This window comes from Aplidium turbinatum, chromosome 12 (genome assembly GCF_918807975.1).
Source record: "Aplidium turbinatum chromosome 12, kaAplTurb1.1, whole genome shotgun sequence".
Lineage (NCBI taxonomy): Eukaryota > Metazoa > Chordata > Ascidiacea > Aplousobranchia > Polyclinidae > Aplidium > Aplidium turbinatum.
The window spans coordinates 4,671,488-4,697,887 of NC_137483.1; the positions used below are offsets into that span (position 1 = coordinate 4,671,488).

Consider the following 26,400-nt stretch of genomic DNA (forward strand, 5'->3'; position numbering starts at 1 on the left):
CAAAATTTTGATATCAATATTGTAGCTCCAAGCGAGATCACGAGAGCTGGTAAAATAAGATACCAACTAAGATACCAAAATCTTCACGAGGGGTACTAGCAATGGCCTGTGCTAGTCAAATAATTGCTGAAAATGTCTTACGAATAGTACTTAGGTCATCCACATGTCTGGTCTAGCCTAATAGTACCAATTATTATCTAATGTCAAGCAAACCCCAAATATATTCTTCTTCTAAACTTTCAAATGTAGTTCTAAATTGTTGTTGATGCTGTCACAGAAATCCATTATGCGGTCAATCATTTGCATCTTGTTTTTAATATCAAACTTTAAAGGTGAGCTTCCTTGTTACAACCTGAACTAGTCAAATTTTTATAACAAGCTATCACGAAACGACCGAAAACTTTGTTTTTAATCATGAGTAGAAAGAATACTGGACGAATGATAAAATGTATTGCATGGTAGATATACTATTGTTGATCCAACACTACGTTTTATTGTTTATACAATTTATTATTTATAGTTATTAACAACTTATAATGCTATAGAGAGATGAAACCAAGAAATGACTTTGTATTTGACATGACATATAGATTTAAATTAAAGAATGCAAATTCGGTGTTTAGTTTTTGACTAACTTATAATGTGTTATACCTCATGTACCGTTGGGTTTTATCTGGCTATGGTTCTATATAGATACTTCTCTACAAAAATTGTATTATCATACAGTGCTTAAAAAAAATAAAGCTACAGTTTTAGAAACTTATTTTTTGGGCTAATGACTTTGGTCCTATTTTGTACGATTGTAACTTTTTCGTAAAAACATGCATAAAATTTATTTATTACCGAATAGCAAAATTACATGAAAGTATAATCTTATCAACAGTAAATCTGAGTCTGCAAAGTTGAGTAGTCTGCATGATATTCGAAAACGCAGTGTTTGATAGCTCCAGCTTAGAAAAATCTTGTCCTGGTTTCCACACCTATTGAGCTAGGTAACTGCTCTATAAAAACATACGATGCAGTTGAAACTCATCTACATGCCATATTATGATACTTAAAAGCTTGGTACCTCAGTTTGTAAAGCGCTCGATATGTAGGCTATACGGCGAACCAGTAAAATTAAGCGGCACTGCATCACCTTTGAGGTATGAGCTTCAACAACGCGTTTCAAGGACTGGTTTTGATTCAGAAGCACGTAGTGAATGAAAAATATATCACAGACAACACTTCGACAACAATCAGAAATTGTCTGTGGTTCAAAGCCTCTAAAAGTATGCAAAACTTTCAAAACTAAGCTTTCAACGAAGATTTCTTACTTGAATGATAAAGATTCCGACAATCAACAAAAGGTGTCACAAAATTTGGAGCCTGCATGCGGCCACAATAGCAACCGTATTAACTCTTTAGAACGGTTGTCCTAAACAAAACCAATTTGAAAATACTTTGTTTTCATAAGTTTTTTTTTTTTCGTTTTGTTCAAAATACTGCAGTTTTCTTTAGAAAAAAAATTGATATCAATCTCCAAAAATTGATATCAATATCTAAACTCAAGCAACATAACGTTTTGAAAGTTTAGTTAGGCTTTTTACAAATTCTATAATGAAATGTATTTTTTAAACACGATTGTTGAATAAGAATAGCCTAATTATTAATTTGACCGTTTTTTTGCAGTTAAAGAAAATTAATTTGTCAATGACTTCAAAAAAAAAACATCAATTCCTGCACCACAGCATCAGTTATATTTCTTTCATTATTATGCTCATGGATATCGCAGTTTCAAAATAAAGAACAATTAAAAAAGAATGTTTTAAGTTGGCAAAGCTAGCGTAGGTTTCAGGCCGCAGAAAACATTGTCGTAGGCTACCAAATTATACAATATTAAACTTTTCGGGGTGTATAATAATTATGCTTTTCCCCAGAGTAACATTAACAAACTTTTGTGGAAAAACACAGAGAAGACTTTGGAATATGGAGGGCCTCAATGTTATCTATGAAGAATGGATAAACTTTTTTGATATTAGAAAGTAGATATTTGTTTGAAACTACAGTTTACAATTTGGATAAGGAAGTTAATTTTTAATTTTAACAAAACAAAACTACAAACATAAGACAAATAAAGACGTTTTACAACAAGTGAACCAAACCAGATCTCTGTTAAAAAATATCAAAACCAGACCATATAAACTTCTCGGCCATGTAATAAGAAAGCAAAAACAGAGCATCTCTTTTTAACTGGTAAATTGTTTGGAAAGCGGGCACCTGGCAGACAAATACAAACTCATCCAAAACAATTTAACGACAAGACAGAAAAAATCATCCATGCAACATAATAGGAATATTTGGTATAATTATTTATGTAAGGCCGACGATGTCTGGTTCAAGCAAGGCAATTGAAGAAGTAGAAACAAAGCTACGCTGCAACAAAGCATTTAACGAAATAAAAAACAATGGATTTTTTACCTTTTTAATGTTTATTTTTGTAGGCTATCAATTTTATAAATTTTAAAAATTTTATGTTTTAAAAAACAATTTTATATCAATGTATTATAAAATTGTTTAACATTAAACATATTCCAAGGCTTGCAGTTTTTTGTACGATCATGCACTGAAATCGTTTGTTAATAATTTGACGCTGTGAAAAAAGTGGTTAGTCAAAGCAGCTATACTGATATTTCTAGACTAGCTGCAAAGTTCATCCGATGAAAGTGAAAGTAAAAGCAACAATAAACAAGTTGATTTATTACTTCACTGACGTTTCGCGCACCATGACAATGTGCATTAACACAGCGAATAACATACAAAATACAATTTACATAGTATTATACTGGAAGTGCGGTTGAAGGCAAATAAATGAAACGCACAATATTTTCATTTTCGCTTTAAAGGTGTTACCCTATAAGGACGGAGGAAATAAACGGCAAACATTATTATTGGGATGTTGCTTTGAGAAGAGAGTTAGCAAAACTCAAGAAATGTTATCCTATTTTTAAACGTAGTGCCACAATGTTTGAGCAGCCTTTAATGACGTGTAGACTGTAGATGGACTGCAGGTAATATCGTGCAAAAAACAAGGTCTCAAAGATGGCAGATAAAATTGTGCAGAAAACCACTGACTACAAAATACGATATCTTACGATTCATTAAAGTTGTAGCTTATTGCTGCAGGTCTGTTATACCATATGACTTCAATACCATTTTTTTTTTTCAACAACTAGATTTTTACATTATTTAGACAACTGACACTAGGCCTGTTCCAATAAAGTTAAAAACTGCAAAAAACTGTAAATAATGCTAAAGCATACGTTACCACGATAATGGGATTTTGAGAAATGTCATACTGTACATACATTATGGTATTTGCACAAAGTCTCTTTAATTATGCACTTTTTTGAGTAAATTTTAATTATTGTGACGTAATAGGAGTCTCAAAGAAGGATTGTGATTGTCACGATTTCTTTCTATCTCTTACCAGGAAAAAGACTTGGAAAGGTTCAATGACATAGTTTAATGGGTCAAACCGAAAAGCAGTCAATTGAATGTCGAATAATTCTACTAGTGAAATGACAATCTGACTTCTTGAAGAACTTTAACGAACGGCTTCTCAAATAACTCTAATTTCTGCATCAACTACCAATCCACAACTCATAGCACAACTCTCATAACCAACACAATAATAATCATCAAATAATAATACTACATTACACAAACTACACCACTATTTATATAGTTGGTTGTTCAGTCCAGTAACTTCGAGAAGGTAACGTAGTGTTGCATCACACGAACTCATCGTCGGTCACGTAGCATTTAAATGTAAACAACAGAAGTCTCTAGAATGTCACGTAGGGCCGAAGGTTGTAGAAAACACGTTACATAATACAGATTTCGTCATCAGAGGTTACTTTAGGTCAATACCCGATAATAACACATCGCTCAAGAATTCCATAATGAAAACAGCACATTCTGTCAAGACGCAAAGCAGCCCGACGCGAGGCTTTGCACATTGATTGTGACATACGCCCCCCCCCCTTAGAATATTGTTGCAAACAATATAACAACACAATCAATACAAAACACACCACAAAACAATTAATTACTCAATAATCAGTTCTCATAAGTCTATCTTTGCATGATCTACCAACGATAGCTTTCTCAAAACAATAGTCACGTTTTCTGTGAAAGTTTTCAACGTCCTCAACAACTTCAGTGCATCGGCGAGCAAGATGACCCATCTTCTGGCATCGGAACCACCTCCTCTCCGGACAGTCCTTGGCGAGATGACCTTCTTTATGACAGTTGTAGCAAGCCTTTTCATCAAAAGGGCAGCTCCTGGCTATGTGTCCAATCTCTCCACATCGGTAGCAGTGGTTGTCACGGCAACGTCTGTTTTCCGAATGTCCGCCGTCAGCAACGCACTCCCTGGCGAAGTGTCCGCGTCTACCGCTTCTATAGCAAACTCCAAATGGTCGTCGCCTGCCTCTTCTCCTCGGTTCATCGCGCTCGTAATATCCGTCATCGTGAGATCGTTGCTGATTATCTGCAGAACAATCTCGAGCAAAGTGACCATTCTTGCCACAAGAATAACAAGTAACTTCAGAATTTCTCTCAATAACATTTCCGATTATAAGATCAACTAAAGAGTTTTGTAAACATAACGCTTTCACAGTCCCACCACAATATGGAGTTTCGATATATATCTTCGCTAACGGTCCTTGGATTGAAGTGTTATTTATTGACATCACAATTCCAGTTTTTCCCGTTAATTGACTATCTTTAACCAAATCTCTCCTCACTATTATACCAGTAGAACCAGAATCACGTAAAACTTTTACCTTTTTGTTTCCAACTTTTCCATCCACTACTGGCAGGTAATCTTCAGGTATTATTTTTCCGCAAACATCTTCATCCGGTTTCTCCTCCCCAAGCGTGGGTTCAGGAATCATTAACGCACAACCGCATCGATAAACGTCCGTGTCTTTATCCTTTCCAGACTGAATGGATCGGGAAAACGACTTGTCCTTGCATTCCTTCGCTTCGTGTCCTTGCCTATTGCAACGATTGCACCACTTCCTCGATTCCTGATGATTTCTGTTAGTCTTCTTCCGGCAGTTAACAGACTTGTGACCTAAGCCATTACAATTAAAACAACGTACTTCTCTTGGAACCGCACCTCCTTTAAAATTATTTGTTTGCTCTTCGTCATTATCGCATGACAACGTTTCTTCAGTCGACAACTTCTCATCATGAGCAACTAAGTACTGTTCTGCCACACTGGCTATTTCTTCTAGATTCTTTGGACTTCTCTCCATTAAATAAACAGACAGATCTTTTGAACATGAATCTGTGAATTGTTCCTTAACTATAAGGTTTGCCAATCCGTCCAATGATTGTTCGGCCCCCGAAAGTTCAAACCATTTTAACAAAAGGTTTCTTAAACGTTCAATAATTTGACCTGGGCTTTCGTGTTGTTCAGGCTTTGCCTCACGGAATCTTTGACGGTATCCATGCTCGGTAAAATTGTATCGCTTTAACAGAGCTAACTTCAATCTGTCGTAGTTCATGGCTTCTTCTTGCGAAAGTCTTGAATATACATCAAGAGCTTGTCCCGATAATAACATGCTTAGCTGGGTAGCCCACGTCGACTTCTCTAACTTGGCTATTGTAGCATATCTTTCAAATCTTAACAAATAACTATCCAACTCATCTTTTTCTTCAACAAATGATGGCAAATCTGGACGTCTAACTTGCGCCACAATAACATCTCGAGCATTATCATTAGTAGAATTAGATCGCTCACCAATGTCCAGCTTTTGTCTTTCTAATTCAAGTTTTAACTTTTCCAATTCATATTGCGCTCTTCTTTCTTCAGCTTCTGCTTCGCGTTGCGCCCGATTCTCTTCGGCTTCTGCTTCGCGCTGCGCCCGCTTCTCTTCTGCTTCAGCTTCACGCTGCGGTCGCTTCTCTTCTGCTTCGCGCTGCGCCCGCTTCTCCTCTGCTTCAAGTTGTGCTCGCTTTTCCTCAGCTTCAAGTTGTGCTCGCTTTTCCTCAGCTTCAAGTTCTGCTTTCCTTATTTCACGAGCAGCTCTTCTATCTTCTCTTTCGTCAGCTTCTCGCTGAGCTTTTTGGGCCATTATCTTGTGATACTCTTCCATCACGAACTGAGACTTTTCATTGGCACTCAGCCCCATTCGTTCAGCCATGCTCCGTAAGTCTTCAATCATCTCATGTTTGACGGCATCCGCCATTTTGACAGCTTGTTGTTAATTTATTATTCTTTCAATAAATCTTTCGGTATTCTTCGGTTTTTCTTTTTCGGTTTATTCCCGGACGAGCCCCCAGAATGTTACGATTTCTTTTTATCTCTTACCAGGAAAAAGACTTGGAAAGGTTCAATGACGTAGTTTAATGGGTCAAACCGAAAAGCAGTCAATTGAATGTCGAATAATTCTACTAGTGAAATGACAATCTGACTTCTTGAAGAACTTTAACGAACGGCTTCTCAAATAACTCTAATTTCTGCATCAACTACCAATCCACAACTCATAGCACAACTCTCATAACCAACACAATAATAATCATCATAATAATAATACTACATTACACAAACTACACCACTATTTATATAGTTGGTTGTTCAGTCCAGTAACTTCGAGAAGGTAACGTAGTGTTGCATCACACGAACTCATCGTCGGTCACGTAGCATTTAAATGTAAACAACAGAAGTCTCTAGAATGTCACATAGGGCCGAAGGTTGTAGAAAACACGTTACATAATACAGATTTCGTCATCAGAGGTTACTTTAGGTCAATACCCGATAATAACACATCGCTCAAGAATTCCATAATGAAAACAGCACATTCTGTCAAGACGCAAAGCAGCCCGACGCGAGGCTTTGCACATTGATTGTGACAGTGATCCTAAATCTCTTGTTTTCATACAGTGTGAGTTCAATGAATTATTTTACACTATCGAGTTCCTTATTTTTAATTTAAATAAAATTGAAAATTTGAAATATTTCGAAAAAAATCTGTTTCTTTTGGTTTCAGTTCGATTTGGTTCGATTGAAATTTTGTGGTGGAACATTTCGTTTCGTTTCGACTTAAAGATTATGTTTCGAACTGCCCTAATGTTTTGCGCCATCTCCTCAGATAACCAATTAACGTGGTAGGCTATACAAGTATTGATCGTTTTAAGTATTGTTATATTTTTCAGGAGGAATTTCGCTTTCAACCATTGAAACAAACCTTCCATCACCAACCGACAGATTAGCGACTGGTTATCTTGGTCTTGTTGTGACAGCTCAGTTTGAGAAAGAAGATTTTAGAAGCTATCAATGGATAAACACATATGAAGACAACAGCAACGTTCAGCAGTTTTACGTCTTTCCTCACGGATGCGTACCAAGATCATCAATTAATACAACACAATCTTGTGTTGAGAACAATAGAATGATCACTTCTAACTTGACTTATCTTCAATCACTGACAACTAACCTGAATCTTAGTGTTCGAAGTGGTTCATTGAGTCCGGATGGCGACGTTTCCTCTCTTCTGGTCGTAAACGCGCTTCCACGTATAACTGTTCAAAGCAAGTTTGTTTGTTATAAGACTTATTTTGCTGAATTTCATCGATCGACCAGTACTCAGTAATAGTGGCAATGCTTCAGCACTGCCAATCATTATCTGTTGCCATTCTTTATGTTAGCTTACTCTTCAGGACAATTTACCTTGAAGTTTGTTAAATATAAGCCATTGCGAGAAGTTAATCAAAGCAAACTATTTTTGCTAGAATTTCACTTACCATGACACAAGCTAAAACACATCTTACACTTCCAATTTAAACTTATTTCTAAACAGTTTGATTGATTTTTTGATTCAAACAAATTGATTTATTAAAATGTAACATTTTTTTTTGCTTTAGATTGCAACGAAACACTTAAAGACGTCAATGTTCAATCCAATTCAGCTGAATACGATGACGTTGGAACATTCACTTGTTCTAACAATGGACGATTGTTCTATTCAAACGGAAGCCAACCTGCTTTTAACCGAACTACTTGTCAATATAATGCTGAATGGAGTAATCAGGATAATCTACAATGTTGGACAGGTAATTACAGTACTAAGTTCAGCTTAGTTTGCACCAGAAGAACGTATGTCATGTTATTTATCTCACTGCCTGCTGAGTAGTGTCATTGATTTTTTTTAAATTACTTTGTTTAATTTTTAAACATATTATGCACCAACAATGTCTTTAATGTTCTATATATTGTTTAACCTTAGTTTAGTACAATGGTACAATGAGTACAATGAGAACCTTAGTACAATGAGAACCTTATCTTCTCATACCCGACGCTTGAATCAAGTATGGTGTCACAATCAATGTGCAAGGCGTCGCGTCGGGCTACTCTGTGTCTTGACAGAATGTGCTGTTTTCATTATGAAATTTTGAGCGATGTGTTATTATCGGTTATGACCTGAAGTAACCTTTGAATGAAAAATCTGTATTATGTAACGTATTTCTAGAATCGTCTGTAAGTATGCAACTCTGGAATGTTCTGTTGTTTTTCATGATTTTTGAGCGTCGTTTGTCATGACGTCGTAAGGATGTTTATCAGTAAATGTCCGATTGCGAAATATTTATTATGTAAGAATCTTCTACACCACGTGATATTCTTTAAACTTCTTTGAGCTTCTGCTTGTTTACATTTTATGCAACTTGTCAGAACAATGAGTGATGTAATATTGCGTAACCTTCTCGAAGTTACTATACCGAGAAACCTTCTATAAATAGTGGTGTAATTTATTGAGTTGATTATTATGGGAGTTGTATTATGAGTTGATTATGAGAGTTGTGTTATGGGTTGTGGATTGGTAGTTGGTGCAGAAATTATTGTTGATTGAGAGTTGAAGTAATCGAATACAAGTAGATGAGAATTGGTGCTGATATAAATTGTGTTCGAAATTAGAGTTGTTTGAGAAGCCGTTCGTTAAAGTCCTTCAAGAAGTTAGATTATCATTTCACTAGTAGAACCATTCGACATTTAATTAACTGCTTTTCGGTTTGACCCATTAAACTACGTCATTGAACCTTTCCAAGTCTTTTTCCTGGTAAGAGATAGAAAGAAATCGTGACATATGGGATCCCCCTTTACCTATGGTTGCGGCATGGGTATGCTACACTGTCCTGTGGACTACCCATGGAGGATGGTGTAAGACGCTCCTTCTTTCTGCAGTCTGGGGTCGTACCATGAGCACGTATGAGAAACCCCTTGCCCCCCGATCAGGGACACGGAAGTCATGGTAAGCAGGTGACAAATGAGGAGTAAAGGCAGCTGAAATGGTTTCAGAACTGGTTTGATTTCTCACGGTGCTAGGCAGAAGATACCGAACAAGGTACAATGGCTAGGACCCTCGTCCTGTAAGGACACTGCCCACACAGAAGGCAACTGCAAACCACTGTGTGCTATCTTATTGCGAAGAAAATTATGGTCAGACAAATAAAAAGAAGTCAAATGAACAGCGTAAATGGGGTTTACAAGGTAAACGCTTCGCTCGGAAGAGATTGCCATGTGCGACAGGTGGCACCCGATCGTCATAATGCGACTGTCAGCAAAGTTAAACCAAAACGCATAGGAACGTGGAATGTGCGTACTTTGTATCAAAAAGGGAAACTTGCTAATGTTATGCAGGAAATGAAACGAATGAGTATAAATATTCTTGGCTTAGCAGAAATTCGTTGGACTGGTACAGGTACAATCACATTGGATGGCTGCAAAATCTTATATTCCGGAGGTGATCAACATCAAAGAGGTGTTGGTATAATACTTGATTCTGCTACATCTGCAACTTTCAAAGAATTTTGGCCTGTATCAGACCGGGTAATGGTCGTTAAACTAAAAGCTAAACCTTTTGACATTGGAATAGTTCAAACATACGCCCCAACATCAAGTCATGATTAGGATAATACAGAAACATTTTATGGGGACGTTGAGCGTGCCATCAGACAATTAAAATCACAAGACGTCAAAATTATTATGGGGGATTTTAATGCAAAAGTGGGAAACGAACGAATTGAAGACATTGTGGCCCACACGGTCTTGGTAAAATGAACGACAGAGGAGAACGACTCATTGAATGGTGCAGAGACAATGAATATCTAATCACTAATACATGGTCGGAAAACCACCCACGAAGAAAATGGACTTGGAGAAGCCCGGGTGATAGATCCAAGAATCAGATCAATTATATCTTTGCTCAAAAGCGGTTTTGTAACGCCATTCTATCATCTAAATCAATGCCTGGTTCAGACTGTGATAGTGACCATGTTCCAGTTGTCTGCTCTCTGAGGGTCAAGCTAAAGAGATGCAAGAAAACTAAGCCAAACCCGAAATATGAAATTGATCTACTACGTAGAAATCTCGAATTACGTACAAAATCTTCCGTCTCAGTCAAAAACAAATACGAGTCGTTTGAAAGGCTAACAACAACAGATAAAATACTGGAACAATTTAAAAATAGCGTGTCGGAATCACTGGAAGAGTTCATACCACTAGTCAAAACTGAAAAACAAAAGAAATGGATGACATCTGAAATTCTTGACCTCATGGAAGAAAGAAGAAAAGCAAAGAATAATAAACAAAGATACAAAATTTTGAACAAGAAAATTAAAAAGATGTGTGTTGATGCTAAAGAAACCTGGATAAATACTCAATGTGAAGAAATCGAAAATGTTAAAATCAAAGATAGTAAATATATACACAAGAAGTTGAAAGAGGTAACAGGGAAGAAGAGGTATTTCTCACAAGCAGGATGCATCAAGGCAAATGATGGAACTATTCTGATGGACCAAAAAGATATTCTGCAGCGTTGGTGTGAATACATTGAAGAGCTGTTTTTCGACGAACGCGGAAACAAGCCAGGCATCTCCAAACCCATGGAAGGTCCTGCTATTATGAAAGAAGAAGTAAGAATCGCTATGAACAAAACAAAACATGGAAGAGCAGTTGGACCAGATAATATCTCAGTTGAATTATCGAAGCTTTAGATGAGTGGGGTTTAGACCTAACCACTGAGATCTTAAATCATATTTATGACACCGGAAACATCCCTAGTGATATGGTACGTTCCATATTCATAGCTTTACCAAAGAAAACTGGAGCAACAGAATGCTCACTCCACAGAACAATTATCCTTATGAGTGACCTAACAAAGATCCTACTCCGAATCGTGATGATGAGATTGAGACCAAAACTAAAACCGGAAATTTCAACAGCACAGTTTGGATTTGTCCCAGACAAAGGGACCAGAAATGGAATTTTTAAATTAAAAATGTTAACAGAGAGATGTATAGAAAAGAACAAAGATCTTTATCTATGTTTCATAGACTTTTCTAAAGCTTTTGATAAAGTTCAACATGCCAAATTATTCCATATACTGCATTCTTTAGATATCGACGGTAAAGATTTCAGAGTCATACGAAACCTCTATTGGGAAAAAACGGCTGCAATACGTATAAATAACGATCTTAGCGAATTCAAACCGATACAACGTGGCGTCAGACAAGGATGTGTCCTATCTCCAGACCTTTTCAACGTTTACAGTGAGATGATTTTGAGAGACATCGAAAATATGAATGGAGTAAAGGTTGGAGGACAAAATATAACAAACTTGAGATACGCTGATGATACAGTCTTGATAGCAGAATCTGCAAACAATCTACAGGACTTATTAAACTCTGTTGTCAATAACAGTAAAGCAATAGGTTTAGAGTTAAATTCAAGAAAAACAGAATGCATGACGATATCAAATAAGAAAGCTTATCCAAATTGCAACCTAACACTCAATGGTGTTACAGTGAAACAAGTTGATAAATTTAAATATCTTGAATACATTATAACTTCCGATGGCAAAAGTGACACTGAAATTAAGAAGAGAATCGCCATAGCAAAGGATACTTTCAGTAAAATGAGCACAGTCTTCAGGAATCCCAACATGACAATAAAGACCAAAATTAAAGTTTTAAAAGCATATGTAGAATCAATTCTAACCTACGGATGTGAATGCTGGACAATAGCCTAAGTAAAGATATGAAGAAAAGACTAGAGGCTGTTGAGATGTGGTTTCTCAGAAGGATGTTGAGGATATCTTGGACTGAAAAGAAGAGTAATGACGAAATTATGAAATTGGCAAATGCAGAAAGGAGATTAATAACAACAGTTAGAAGTCGTCAGATGCAATTTGTAGGTCATATTCACAGACATGGAGATTTGGAAAAATTAGCTCTATTGGGGATGATACAGAGAAAAAGAAGCAGAGGTCGACAAAGATTAACTTATTTAAACAGCTTGAATCAATGGGCCACAAACACAACAGTTAAAACGAACGATTTTATACGAATGGCAAATGACAGAGAAGTTTAGAAGACCATGATCGCCAACGTCTGTATCAGATCAGGCACATAATCATCATCATATTGTTTAACCATTACAGCTATTTGAAAGTATCTTTTATTTGTAACTCAAATCATTGTCATTTCTATTTCAATAAAGTATGATTTGCTTTATTATAAATTTTTGTACCTTTATTTTTTGATTAACCCTCTGTCTACCGAAAAAAAAAATATACAAGTTTTACCGTTGGGTTCCATTGGACCACAAATTTCCAAGTAACTTGTTTTGGACAAAATAAATCAGCTTCGATGATGAAATTAAAGCTCAATAGGAAAGGACGTAACAGACTTCAAAAATCATAACTTATAAACACTGTAGAAAAACCAAAAACACTCGAAATTTAACAAACAAATCATATAGTAGCCCATGCACAAACCAAGCTGATACGGAATTGATCTATTCTTGAGCAATGGTCACACTATTGAGAGATTTGGCTTTTAGATTTGGCTAAAAAATGCATATTAGGCCTACATATTAGGTCACAAGAAATATTGTGAGTTTATGTATTATTGCATTCATTGCAAATGAATTGCGAATGTTCTTGGCAAACGTTGAGTTTGCAAGTAGTACAGGATTGTCTGCATTTTTGGCTTTGTGTCTTTCCCAAAAATAACATCTAGCCTTCTTTGATTTTGGCGCCTGATGTTCAACAGCTGTTTCTTTTATTTTGTTGCGGATTTAGATGTCTTGTTGATATTGAAGTCGAAGCTGGTAATCCAGCAAGCTCTTTTCCTAGTTGGATTTAAAATTTTCTTCTCTTTCACACATGCATGCTTCAATGTTGTGCTGCTATTTTCGCCTTGCAAGTGATGCCATATCATAAAAGCATTGACAGCAGTGACATCGATTCTATTGTAAAATAGAGCTATCGGCCATCTTATCGTCATTATTTTGGAACTGTATTTTTTAAAAATGCTGTCAATAGTGTCGACTACTCTTTTAGTGCTGTTGTGATACAAAATTACTTTGAATGCAGCAGGCTTGGGGTCCGTTAGACCCCACGGTACAAGATGCTATTATTTTTTTCTATGTTACCAAATTTTGTTTGAGATCAATGATTATTATATTGTCCTAAAGATCAAGCAAAGCTGTGAAAAGTCAAGGTATATCAATATCGCATCTGCTATATGTCCTGAGAAACCGCAAAGAGAAATTTGTTTTGGGGTCCATTGGACCCCACGGTAGACAGAGGGTTAAACTAGTAGACATATTTTTTTGACAAGTGGTGAGTTAACCCAAGGTTTTTATGGTTTTTACGATGTTAAATGCATATTAGCTTCTTTTTTTTTTGTATGTTTAGTACCGGCACATCATTTAATTTAATGTTCCTTAGCTCCAAGCACTCTGTTAAGCACAATGAATGAAAACTTCACTGTAGTTGAAGGAAATGACTTCACTGTCACCTGCGAGTACAACGACGTCATTCCTAATGGAACCAACACTGCATTCTATTTAGATGGCAAAGAAGTCAGACGACAAGGAGTAATTGTTGTTATACGCTGTAGCATTTACGTATTTTGTGTGATACAGTTTCACTTTAAATATAGGCTAATTGTGTAGGTCTGTAAGACATATAATCCATTCAATTGTCATCTCCATGCATTAATATAAATCAGGGCTTCCCAACTTAACGGCCACGACAATATTAAGGGGTTTGTACAGCACATTTTAGGGGCCACTCTTACATTTGTTTTCTATGAAATGTTACATATGTACTATAAATGTTTATGCATGTAACATTCAAATTAAGCTTGCCATACGTCCTCTTTTTGTAGGCCATTTTAATCTAAAATGTTTTATTTTTGAGGACGCTTAAATATTAAGTATTTTCCTTTTTTTCATTTCAAACAGTTGAAGCAAAATGTGTACGTATCCAGGCTTGAAACTATATCCATCAATTGTAAGAATAAAACTATAAAATCTGTTAAAGAAGATTTGAAAAGGCTTAATGTTTCCTAAATTTAATTTCTATAGGTTAGTTTCTTAGGTTTAATGTTTGCAGTTTTCTAACATTGAAATGTTGATACTACTCAAAGCAAATTAACTTAACTTTACTCTTTAGTAAGTACTCACTCAATACCTTATATGCCTTAAACTGCTATTAGTACCGATGTAAGTTTAGGATCACAAAATAACTTAGTGACATTACTTTATCATGTATTTTTTAATTAAACTTATTTTCCATATTTAGGAACGCTCGTTTACATTTTCCTTGCGAGCTGAAGACAATAACAAACAAGTATCATGTCAAGCTGTGACCCCATATACGGAAATATTTATGGAAAGTGGAAGGTCACCAAGCTATACCATCAATGTTCAATGTGAGTTGTAGAGTACTGATGGGTTTCGTTTATACCATTCTTCCCAGTAACCTAGTAAGGCAGTAGGGCAGGAAGATACTGTGGCTGAGTAAAGTAGGATGAAAACAGTTTTTGCACTTTTTATTGTCATTACAAACTTGGTTTGGTTTTGAATCATTATCCTCGGACTGACAAAGCCTTGAAGCTTTTGACGTAGGGCCAGTTACCGAGATTGACAGAGTGAAGCTTTCCGATTGTTGAAGTCTTGTTGCCGGAGAATTATTCCATCCATTAGGTGCCAATGAATGAAGAGCAGTCCTTAGAATGTGTTGCTCAACCGCACACCTCGAGAGTCGAAACAGCGCCACTTGATCTTGAAGCTTCTTCGATCACGAAGTCACGCGCTAACCAACTGAACTTTCGGAGCAAACTGAGCAATTCCAACAATTAATGCTATTAATACTACAAAAAGTGCTTAATGCCAAGCAAAAACCATCAAATTGCATCAAATTCAGTCACTATTTTTTAATAACCTAATAACTGAACAACAACATTATGTGGAATCACATAAAAAAGATAGAAGATGTTCATGACACTGAACTATTATGGGCCTAGATCCGTTACTGATGAGTCGTAAAGCCAATTTTTTTGATGTTTTGAATGAATTGGTGAGAATGTAATGAAAAAGTTGCTTCATCTACAGTAGGCTACAGCAATATTGTTTACGTAGCTACACTTGTTTCATGGGGTTTGCTTTTAAGTTCTCTATTTCAATCTTTTATTGATATGTCCTTCATGTTTATTAATTTACCATAATACTTTATAAAAGTTGTCAGATTGATCTAGTTTATAGAAAATATTGAACTAATTTAATTTGCTACACCTGAAAATAAGTTATTACTAAGAATAGAATTAAAACTATAGTATGTGTGTAAGAAAAATACTGTATGTTTTGTTATAACCATCTCAGTACGCTAATAATATATATTAATACTTGTGAAGAAAGGCGTTCTTCCCGGCTATCAGCACAAGGCTGATTAGAGTTAAACTGACTGGTAAAGCGGCGGTCGATTACTCAAGTGGCAAGAATACGGTGCGATACTGATGAGCCCAGCCTCATGGGCGAAACACGTGTCTATCGCTGTGTATTCGATGCTGCAATCGGCTGCCAAAATAACTTAAATATTAATACTTGATTAATGCATCAGATCAAAGTGTTTTTGTAGCCATAAAGGCAACATAATTCTGCGCTGCAGGTTTTAAAGAAAAGCGAAACGCTTCAACACAGACCAACAAATTTGTATGTTCCAGATGCACCTTTTCAAGACAATCCTACGTCTTGTTCGTGGATTTTTGGTCAAAGAGGATCTTGCGATGTTACGTTTATGTCCAATCCTCCATCTGAATTTCTAGCCTTGACAAAGAGCAATTCTGGTGAACTTAAAAATTAATAGCTATGGTTCAAGAACCACCAAAATACTATATAAACCAAAGTATGATTAAAGCACATGCTGACAATTAACTGTAGTTAAATTTTGGGACAAATGTTTAATTTGTATATTGCGAAATTTACTGCAATCACTAGAAGTTTCAACATCTCCAACTCCGTTCCGTTAGCTCAAAAGTTCAGCGCCCGACTCAAGATCAAGCGGCGCTGGTTCGATTCTTATAGTGTGCGTTTGAGCAACGCATTTTAGGACTATTTTCCATTCACCGGCACCTACTAGATGGAATAATTTCTCAGCAAAACACTTCAACAACAATCGGAAACTTCACTCTTTCAATCTTGGTGGCTGGCCCTGCGTCAGTGGTTCAAAGCCTTTATCTACAAGTTTTTAAAACTGTGAGAAATAGCCTGCCGTGGATTTTGTCAGTCCGAGAACACGACTTCAAGCCAACCAAACAATTTACATATGCTAACCATCGCTCGGGTACTTAGCAAAACTGTGAGAGCATCTTCACAATACCTGAAGAAATTGAGTGCACCACATTCAGCGGCATCTAGTGGATGAAATAATTTACAGAGAACACTTCAACAACAAATGGAATTTTATTTTGTCCATCTCGGTAACCTAGCTTGCGACAATGATTTAAAGTCTCTACAAGTATTCAAAACTGACAGGATTAAACTATGAAGTCAATTCGCAGTCTAAGGATAAAGATTGAATTAATCAAAAAAAAAATGCTTCAGTAAAGTAAATGTGCCTAAACAAGTCCAGGAATTTGATATTACGTTTTAATATGTTGTGTAAACATTAGAATGACATATTTTTATTATTTTCAGATTTAAAATCGGAAGGCGGAAATATAATAACTAATGGAATTTCACAAACATTCCGGTTGGTGAAAGACAATGTAAGTACAAAAATAAGGACTAAAAGTATCCGGCTATCGATATTTTGTTTCATGGAGTTCCCACTACTACCTCATCAAAAAGTAAAATGGCCACCAATTTGTTAGCTACTTTCAGATTGTTCATGATAGGCTATATACAGGGCCGGATTTAGACCATGAGAGGCCCTAGGCTATTCCATTTGTGAGGCCTCTCCCAATTTTTGAGCTCAGAATTTCTCTTTAAACAACATCACAGGTCATTGCTTAATGTTAAAATATGAGTGCATTAAACTCTTCGTTCTTTTCATTTTCCGCATTCATGGGTGCAGATTTTTAATTAAAAAAATAAAAATTTAGTTAAGGCAGTTTTGCTTTTATTTTTAATTTCTTTGATCAAACAACCGTTACAATGATTGTAAAATTTTATTTACGGGACATATAAAATAATTACAGCCATCAAAATAGAGTAAGACTAAGCTACCAAATTTTTTTTTCTAGCTTTCGTCAAAGCAAAATCATGCAAAAGTTCATCAAAATTTATCTGTTTAAGTTTGTTACTCTCAATACACAGAATACTCAGTGCGGACAACCTTTCTTGAGACATTGTCGATCTCAGTTTATTTTTGATGCTTTTGAGCCTTGAGAAAGATTTTGCAGAGAAGATTACGGTACTTTAACATAAAAGCTTCCAGCAGAATGCGCGTAATAATTGCCTTTAGCCTATTATGATGCAAACGATGTAATAATGACTGTTTACAACGTTGAAACCAGTTGTGTATAAAATTTTCTACTCTGAAAAGCTTGATACAATCAGAGATGTACGTATACGCCGCAAAATCTACGCCGCAAGCTTGCGGCGTAGACTTTTTGTTTACGCTAACGCTTACGGCCACATTTTTTTGGATAGTTTGCACTTGAGGCTACGCCGTAAAATTTTTGCGGTTTTTTAGCGCATAGCGTCAACGCATACTTTTTAATGTATTTTTTTCGCTACAACACGCCAATACCTCCAGCGCTGCAGTTGAAAGAATATTTTCAATGGGCAAAGACATATTGGAACCAAAACACAGCAAAATGTCAGATGAACACTTTTGGATGCTTGTGTTTCTTCGTGGAAATTCAAAATAAAACTTGTTTGTTTCGAGTGGTTTATACCGTGTGAATGTTTGGCACCTAGCAAACAAAATTAGTTTACGCTAGTGTATGCGCTGACGCCGCCAACTTTTTTTTACAAGTTACGTTGACGCATACGGCGTATGGTTTTTCGAACGTTTGCGTTATGCTGACGGAGTCAATATTTTTTGTATACTTGTACATCACTGGATATAATTATATATACTTTATACTTAGGGTTTAAATTTGTCAAGTTTTTAAAAGAATTACCATCTTCGAAATTGAATTTCGAGGCCTCTGGACGTTGAGGCCTTAGGCTTCAGCCTGCCTAGCTTATTGGTAAATCCGGCCCTGGCTATATATAAGTTTACTGTAGAGTGATAATGAAGCAGTTTTAATCTCGTCTAACACAAAGTAAACAATTGATTCTTAAAATGCCCTTTTTTATCTGCTTGGATTTCTCAAAATGTGCAGACTATGTTTGATCTCACACAAACCGTTGCTCACACAAACTGTTGAAAATTGCTATGTAATGTACTCTATTTCAAAGCTAATATCTCTAAAGTCCGTTGATTCATGTCTGGCATGAAACAAATTTTTTTACATAAAGCAAAATAACCTTATTTGTCTAAGCAATAAATGTATTTCGTGTATAAGTTTAAAAAGATTCCAAGACAGCAGTTGCTGTATAGTAGATATTATTTCAATACAAAAATTTCGAAATAAAATATAGTGATGTTCGCCTTTCGTTTTTCGAAGATGGCCAACGAGACTGAATCAAGCTTTAGTAATATTTGATTGGTGTGCATGGGTGCGTAGATGACTGGTGAAGATTATCTGTGCAGTGAAACTTCTACTTGCACTTGGTATTCAAGCTACTAACACAGAAACACTCTCTTGATTTGGTAACTTGAAACTCAAATTTGCATAGTATTACAATGAAATGAACTTTATAGAAAGTTTTATTTGACAAAAATTGAAATATTTTACAATAGTAGGTTTTGTTGGCATAAAACGGTGTGCGTAAAAAAATTGACTGCATTTATAAAGCTGGTGTGAAATTTTGTTGCGGTTTGGTTTCTGAAGAATTTACTTTAGAGCATTGCTGATGGATTGTATGGCTCTTATTTTGCAATGGCAGCAATATTTCGCTTGTTTACTTATCCAGGTTAACAATATAAGTTACAACAAAATGCGACCCCAAGAATTAATAAAACTTTATTAGGTGACACTGGAAGACAATGGAACTTACATCGTGTACTCGATATCCCCCGTTGGACCTTTTAACCACACCATTAAATTTGATGTCATCGTTGAGTATCCACCCACTGTTCCAATTTATCCAACCAGTAACACACTTGCAATAGCACTGGGTGTGGTCGGTGCTGCGTTGGTAATAATATCAATTGTTGTAGTGGTGGTATTATACCACAAAAGAAATGCGGAAAATCGTTCTAAAGCCTCAGGTAATTGACGAGATTCTTGTTATATTATTTAATTTTTGTTAGCAATCTTCTGAAAAGTTGTTTAAAAGTTTACTGGTCCATATAACTGTATAGCAAATATGTAGATTTAAACCTGAAATTATTTTTTAAAGTTGTTTAAACATGAAATTATTTACAACTTTGGTTGCACTCTGCAGCTAGCTGAGGACATGTAAGCTATCTTCCATTTGCAACATACAATGCATGGTAGCCTACTGTAAAATCCCAATACTATAAGCAGTACAATAGACAGCTGGAAGCAGCAAAATATTGTGCAGTTATCACTTTGGATGCTCCCATTTTAGCCAAAATGCAACTGCCAGCACCTAATGTCAGTCTGAATGATATGCAGCATTAAAAAAATGAATCTCACTTATTTTAAAGAAATACTACAAAAAGCAAAATCGTTTGCAACATGACATTGTACTGTATACTGGTAGCCTATAGTGGAAATTATTTTCGCCATGGTCTCTATGGTAGCAACCATTATTAAAACAAAGAAAAGAAAAAGCGTTGTCTTTTTCCTGCAACATTTTACAGCAAATGGTCATCTTGAAAGAAATTTCCAACAAACCTACTGTTGCTATAATTATGTGATCAAATGATGTATCTATGACCAAATAATGTATCTGTGACCAGAAAATGTATCGAACGACAGTTCATTCAAACCTCGGTCATCGAAAATGACCCTTGTTTCAAGTTTTACCAAAACAAGGTATCACCAAGCAGTAGACCCAAAGCAAACTGTCATACCAATGTGGGACGATAAAAACATACCCACGGTCCAAGAGAATCAAACAAAGATCACAAATAGAATCGAAGAGGAACCGATAGTCAAAGAGAGGGAAAGTTATCAATGCATTTTTTGTAAAACTTTCACAAAATCCGTGTCAATTAAAGTCCCTGTTGTGTTGTTAAAACATCGATTTGATGGGATTTGTCTTTAATGAATTTTTTTTAATTATTGGGTTATTTAGATACTATGAGTAGCAAAGTAGATGGGGCGCACCAATAATGACTGGCATCGATAGTTCGCGTCTAATTACTCGCCTCTATAATTACAAGCATCACCAATAATTTTTTTTTATTTAAAAGCTAAGAATTTTTCTATATCGATTTAGATATATTTCACATAGTGACAATTACACTATAGACAAACCTACAGTAGGCTATGCATACTGTAATTTGATTTCAAATTGCAGTAAACTTACATAGCGGCTATCTTTTGCTGTGATTCAAATTTGATCAAGCGTTCTTCTTTTCCTACAGAAAATGGTTCAAACAATTCTGCCGCTCGCGCAACAGAAGGTAAGCTATTGTAGCTCCCGCGAGCTTTCTCTGATGTCACCTACTCTTGTTTTTGCTAGAATTCTGGAATCTACCGTATGTAATCTGTGCAACACCGTAGGCGTAAAGCGCACTCTTGCGTTGCGCAATGGAACTCAAAACACGGGATTTTTAATAATGCTCAGTTGCACCCTGGCAATTGCATCACACATACGCACTTTTGCGGTCTCTTTGCATTGTGTGGTCATGAACTATATAACTTAATAACACTACATAACTTCAGTTGCACTACATTTCATGCTGTAGTGTAGCATGAAATGTAGTGCAGCATGGCGTTTGTATTATTAGTTTCTGGTTTCGTGACTGTCAGACTTTAGTTCTAGTGTTTTCTGTTTCTTGTTCTAGTTTTTGGATTTCGTTATGCTTGCTGTGTTGCACATTCGTTCCCATATACCTAGATTTACAGTAGAATAAATGTAATACTGAAAACTACCGTGTTCTGATCACCTCTCGCCACTATCCTGCCAAGAGGTTTTGTCGTCCTAACGACGGCTGTATATGAGCGGGCGACTCATCATGACATTATGGTAGATAAAATTTTAGAATATGCTTCTATAACCATAACGTTTCAACACACACTTCGTGTTCTTTCAGAAGAAGTTGGGTACGTTAACTTCCGCAAACCATCGAACAATGCGTTGGTGAGTTGCTAACTTTGGCAGTGCTGAATAGGCTACACCTTGATGTAAAAAAAAAAAGAACTCTGAGTTATAATATGGGTGTTTCTAAACTACAAGATCTTGAGCAGTGTTACGTGCCTACTTGACTGGTATTCATAGATTAATCTTGCAGCATACCTATGTTAAGTTAAATTTGAAATGTTACATGAACTGCTCTAAATCTTCTACAAATGTGGTCTTGCATTAAATTGAGTTGCACGGGACTGATCATAGTGAAAACCTGAAATTCTGCTCAACAATTAAAGAATATTCATGAATATTTTTGTGTAATGCATCAAAAGCTGGGTATTTTTTGAATTTCTAGTTAAAAACAAAACAGCCTTCATTTTACGTACATGCAAAGCATGCTAGTGTTTATAGGTAATACACAGATCATCGGAAGATCATATTAAAATCGGTAGGCTTGTCTTTCTGCTATCTGTATCAAATCTTCTACAACATTCAATCTGCATGCAAAAAGTGAATATAACACATTAAATGTATTTATATTTTTCAGCCTTCAACATCTGCATCATCTTCCCATTATCTTACTCCGATTCAAGCAAATGGTGAGAAATTGAAACCTACAGCATGGTGCTAAAAACTAAAACGTTTAAAAACCGACTCCACAAATTTATCTATATTACTAATAAACCTACTTACACGCATTCAATATAGTTTTAGTAGAAAATTAGACAGTGGCAAACTAGCAAATCAGACTTATAAATACAACTTTGTTGGTTGCAAATAAACAAAGTTTTCAAAGATACCTTATCACAAAACTTACTTTTCTAATCTCAAGACTTTCATAGATTTCGTAAATAGCAATACAACAATTGACAATCGATGCATAAACTGATGAGCAACCCTTATAAACAACAGATGTCAACAATACATACGCCTACCACTTTACACATCACATGCAGCAATTCAAATCCTTGGCATTTTTGGTATTCTGTTCAATGCGAAATCTTAGATGGCAACGTGCTTAAAAAGTTTAATGTAACAATAGCTTGGAGTGTTTCTGTGTTTGATTTTGAAAATTGCCTTGATTCAAATCAACAAAAAATCTTTGAGAGTTGTAAGCTTTGTGGCTTTCAAAATTACTGTACTCAGTCAAAAGTTAAACTACAGATCAGGAGTCCAGGGTTAACGCTACTATGATACTGTAACAACCACTTTCAAGAATTAATAGAAAGAAGCGGTTTATGTTTTTACTGTACTTGGAGCGTATTCCAATGTTTGTAGTAAAAGGCTAGTTATTCACCACAGTTTACATTTTAGAGAAAAACAGTTAAAACACATAAATTATGTGATAGACCTGTGGTTGTAAATGAATTGGGATAGGTAGAAGCAAAAGTAATTTCAAATTTAAAAATTTTTATTCTTCAAATTTACATTACCTTGTATCATACGCTGTAGATAACGAAGTGGATACGCGGTATAGGCTACTTAAGTTTCCTTGATATATAGAAACATAACTTTTATTGCATTTATATTAATTTCCATTTATTATTTCGTTGCCTACGTATTATCGTATGAATTATACAAAATAGTGTAACACGTAAATTTACATCAAGCTTGAAACGATTAGTGAAATCATTGTCAGTGCAGCTGCAAATTTTCCAGTCGACTATATTACTTGACGTTAACATTTTTGGATTTCCAGTGCTTGGCAGTCATATGATATCTAATGCAGTAAATTTAGCGGTATTTTCACTTTGTAGATGAACATAGGTATGAGGATGTCGATACCCAGCAAACAAGAAACGTGTCAACTTATCAAAATGTGGACGTAACAAATGTAAGTTACAATTTTTTGCAATATATTGAAGAATAAAGTAATTTGGAGATAGCGAAGTGGAATAGGCGTTGGCCTTCTAATAAGTCAAAAATAGTTGAACTCCCGCTTAAGGTCATTGTTGAAAACACAACTCCTTTTACCAAGGATGTAACAAGTGGGTGGGCATAATTGCTTAAGAAAAGGCGGGTGAAAGAAAGGAACTGGCCACCTTAACCCCTTTCTAATGGTTCCGAAGGCTTACAAAAATTAGAAACTTATCTCTTCAACCGCAACACTGGGAATCTTCACTTTACTTTAATATTTTAATAACTATTCTTTTACATTAATAATTTGAAATTACTTGATTTTATCGTGGAACTACTTCGTTTGAAGCAAATACCTGTTGACCTTTCATAAAGTGTATTAAAGTTTTTTTTTTACTTGTGTTCATATCAGGAAGACGTAATGAACAACAAGACTTATGTTAACACTCAAGAATGCATTGAAGGTAAGCATTATAATGGACAGTTTTTTACCATACAAATCATTATGTTGCATGCAACCGGTTCAGTTAAGATTAAATAATTCCAAATCTTTTTTTTGTTTCAAACTATACATCCCTAAATCATATTACTTTTTAAGATGTAGTAGATCGCCAACGTTAGCTGTCATGTATGACATTCATCAAGTTTTGTGTTGTGTAGCAAGAAAACCACACTGTTGGTAAAAGATAAAATGATATTTCAGACGATTATATCTCTGTGTAAATTACCATTAAATTTTGATACACTGAATGCTTTGGGTTGTCAGAAAGTGCTTACATAGGTGTTTTGCAAACAAAACTTGTTTGAAAAAATGAAATTTCAGAAAACAAAGCAGACACCAACTTAATATTGTTCAATTGTATATCTTTGTCTTTGGACTGGAAAAGCTTATTTGAGAGCTTAATCCTTGTCGTTCGAACACTAATTGTAGAAAGAGGCTTTGAATCACTGACGGAAGCCCGATCAGCGAGATTGAGAGCGTAGTTTCCGCATGCTGCTGAAGTGGTGTTGCCGGAGAATTATTTAATTCATTGGTGCCACTAAACGGACAGCAGTTCTGTAATGTATTGCTCAAGCGCACACCCAGAGAGCCGAACCAGCGCTGCTTGATCTTGAGCCAGGCGCTTAACCACTGTGCTAACGGGAGGACTATTTTCACTTGAAACCCACTAAATAAAGATTAATAATTGCTATTTATACACAACTTTTAGTTACACAATCATGTTGCCAACTCCTGCTTATGATATTACTGTGAATTATTTTGTTTCAAATTCAGATGAAAATGAATATGTTTCAATGGAAGCAACAGCTCAATAAACAAGATGAGAACAACATTTGTAAGATTATAAAATAGTATCTTGCTTTTTTCTATGGACTGCAAACTGGACTAACTTACCCTAATATTTTGACAATTATAACCAGCTTTATTTCCTATGTGTTGTCAGTCAGCAGGCCTGACTTAACCAAGGGAGCTGGTACAAGTTAAAACTAGATGTTCAGCAGCAAAAACTGCACAACAGACAAACATCAAAAATAGTTATTACTTAGTTCTTGAAGGAACTTCTGATCTCCCTTTTAGTGTAAAACAGATTGTAAAGGTTTGAGAGTAATATTTATAGTATTAATAATGTTTATTGTTTATTGTTTAACAGAATCATAATGAAGGAATGAAATATTTAGTCTGTAAGATGACCACTCCTTTTGCAAAATACATTTACTTTAGCACTTCTGTTTCAGTGAACTAAACAATGAAATGAACTTTCTAGGGTACTAACTTTCAACAGTGTGCCTGGTATCATCATCATCAATGTCCACTCTGTTTCGACTCTGGGTCATTCTATAAATCTTCTCCTTTCTCAGTTCTGGACTCCTCACAACCTTCTTCAGCTCTTCCAAGCCCATCACGCTGTCATTCATCACAGTATCGAGCCATCTTGTTTTGGGACAACCTTTCCCTATTCCTCCGCTGACCAATCCAGTGTGCCTTGTGCAAAACAAGTATTGGCGGATTGATACATAAAATCATTGGTTCCTTTCTAATTTGAATTTTGTTTTTCTTAATTTTCTTTGGTAAATCCTGGAAAAAAGAAATGTTTAAAATCTCCGTATGATATCACTTGTATTCAAAGCAGAAGCTCTTTTCCACTCTTACTAATCAGTAACGTTACAATTGTGTCACTTACTTATGCATGAAATTGTGCCGATGATGATAAGAATCTCATTTGGTATAAATCGAACAGTTAAACATCTTAGTTGTGTGAACAACATCTCCCATTTCTTCATTTTAGAATCAGCGATAGAAAAGCAATATTTTGAAGTAAAACCAATCGGTTGTTTTAGCTCTGTAGAACATATTTAAACAGCAAATCAATCTTTGTCACGTCATTATAACTCATGGATCTGTAAGCTATTTAGTAATACTTTCGTATGTGACGCAATAAACCATTGCACACAAATAAGTTAGTGATAAGATAAAGATGAGAAAAATGTGTTACTTTTACTCGATTGTTCTTTTATATTTGTTTTGCATGTGCGCTATAATGTATATAAAAATTTTAACAACTCGATGTTTGGGTGGTGTATTCAAGAGATCATTTGCTATTGAATGGTTAATGTTCAACCGTGGTAGACAATCTTGACAAAAGGTCACAAAGAATTTTTTTCACAAATGTTTTCAGCTAAAATCTTTATCAGTCAACCCTAGTTTTCCTCTACCAGAACCCGAAAATTAATATAAGTCTCAATCCTATAAGTTCCTTCAGTGTACAGTAGGCTACACTAAAATCTATTTGAAGACCAAAATGTACAAACGTTTCTTGTATTTCGTGGTAAAATTAAGTTGAATTTAAAAAAAAACTGGTTTCTATAAAAACGTATAAATTTTCAGA

General features: G+C 35.5%; 1 protein-coding gene across 2 annotated transcripts; it reads left to right on the forward strand.

Moving 5' to 3' along the window:
* Positions 1-281: 281 nt before the first annotated feature.
* On the forward strand, positions 282-26,079 carry LOC145781370 (uncharacterized). 2 transcript variants are annotated; one of them, XM_082593157.1, is made up of 15 exons: positions 282-332; positions 7,210-7,584; positions 7,918-8,106; positions 13,782-13,930; positions 14,640-14,769; positions 16,060-16,182; positions 17,033-17,103; positions 19,421-19,661; positions 20,949-20,987; positions 21,621-21,667; positions 22,203-22,254; positions 23,413-23,489; positions 23,925-23,976; positions 24,789-24,849; positions 25,279-26,079. In XM_082593157.1, the coding sequence occupies exons 1-14, from the start codon at positions 287-289 to the stop codon at positions 24,827-24,829; spliced, it is 1,632 nt and encodes a 543-aa protein (XP_082449283.1). In that variant the 5' UTR covers positions 282-286; the 3' UTR covers positions 24,830-24,849; positions 25,279-26,079. The 2 variants fall into 2 exon arrangements, with proteins under 2 accessions (XP_082449283.1, XP_082449284.1); XM_082593158.1 differs by having other exon boundaries at positions 25,373-26,079.
* Positions 26,080-26,400: the final 321 nt, after the last annotated feature.

What these genes read in the sequence shown, in the direction of transcription:
- LOC145781370 (XM_082593157.1), top strand. Translation starts at nt 287, where the DNA reads ATGCGGTCAATCATTTGCATCTTGTTTTTAATATCAAACTTTAAAG. An exon ending in CTTGACAAAGAGCAATTCTG is followed by an intron (nt 16,183 to 17,032) that starts GTGAACTTAAAA and finishes TATTATTTTCAG; the next exon opens with ATTTAAAATCGGAAGGCGGA. An exon ending in TGCCGCTCGCGCAACAGAAG is followed by an intron (nt 20,988 to 21,620) that starts GTAAGCTATTGT and finishes GTGTTCTTTCAG; the next exon opens with AAGAAGTTGGGTACGTTAAC.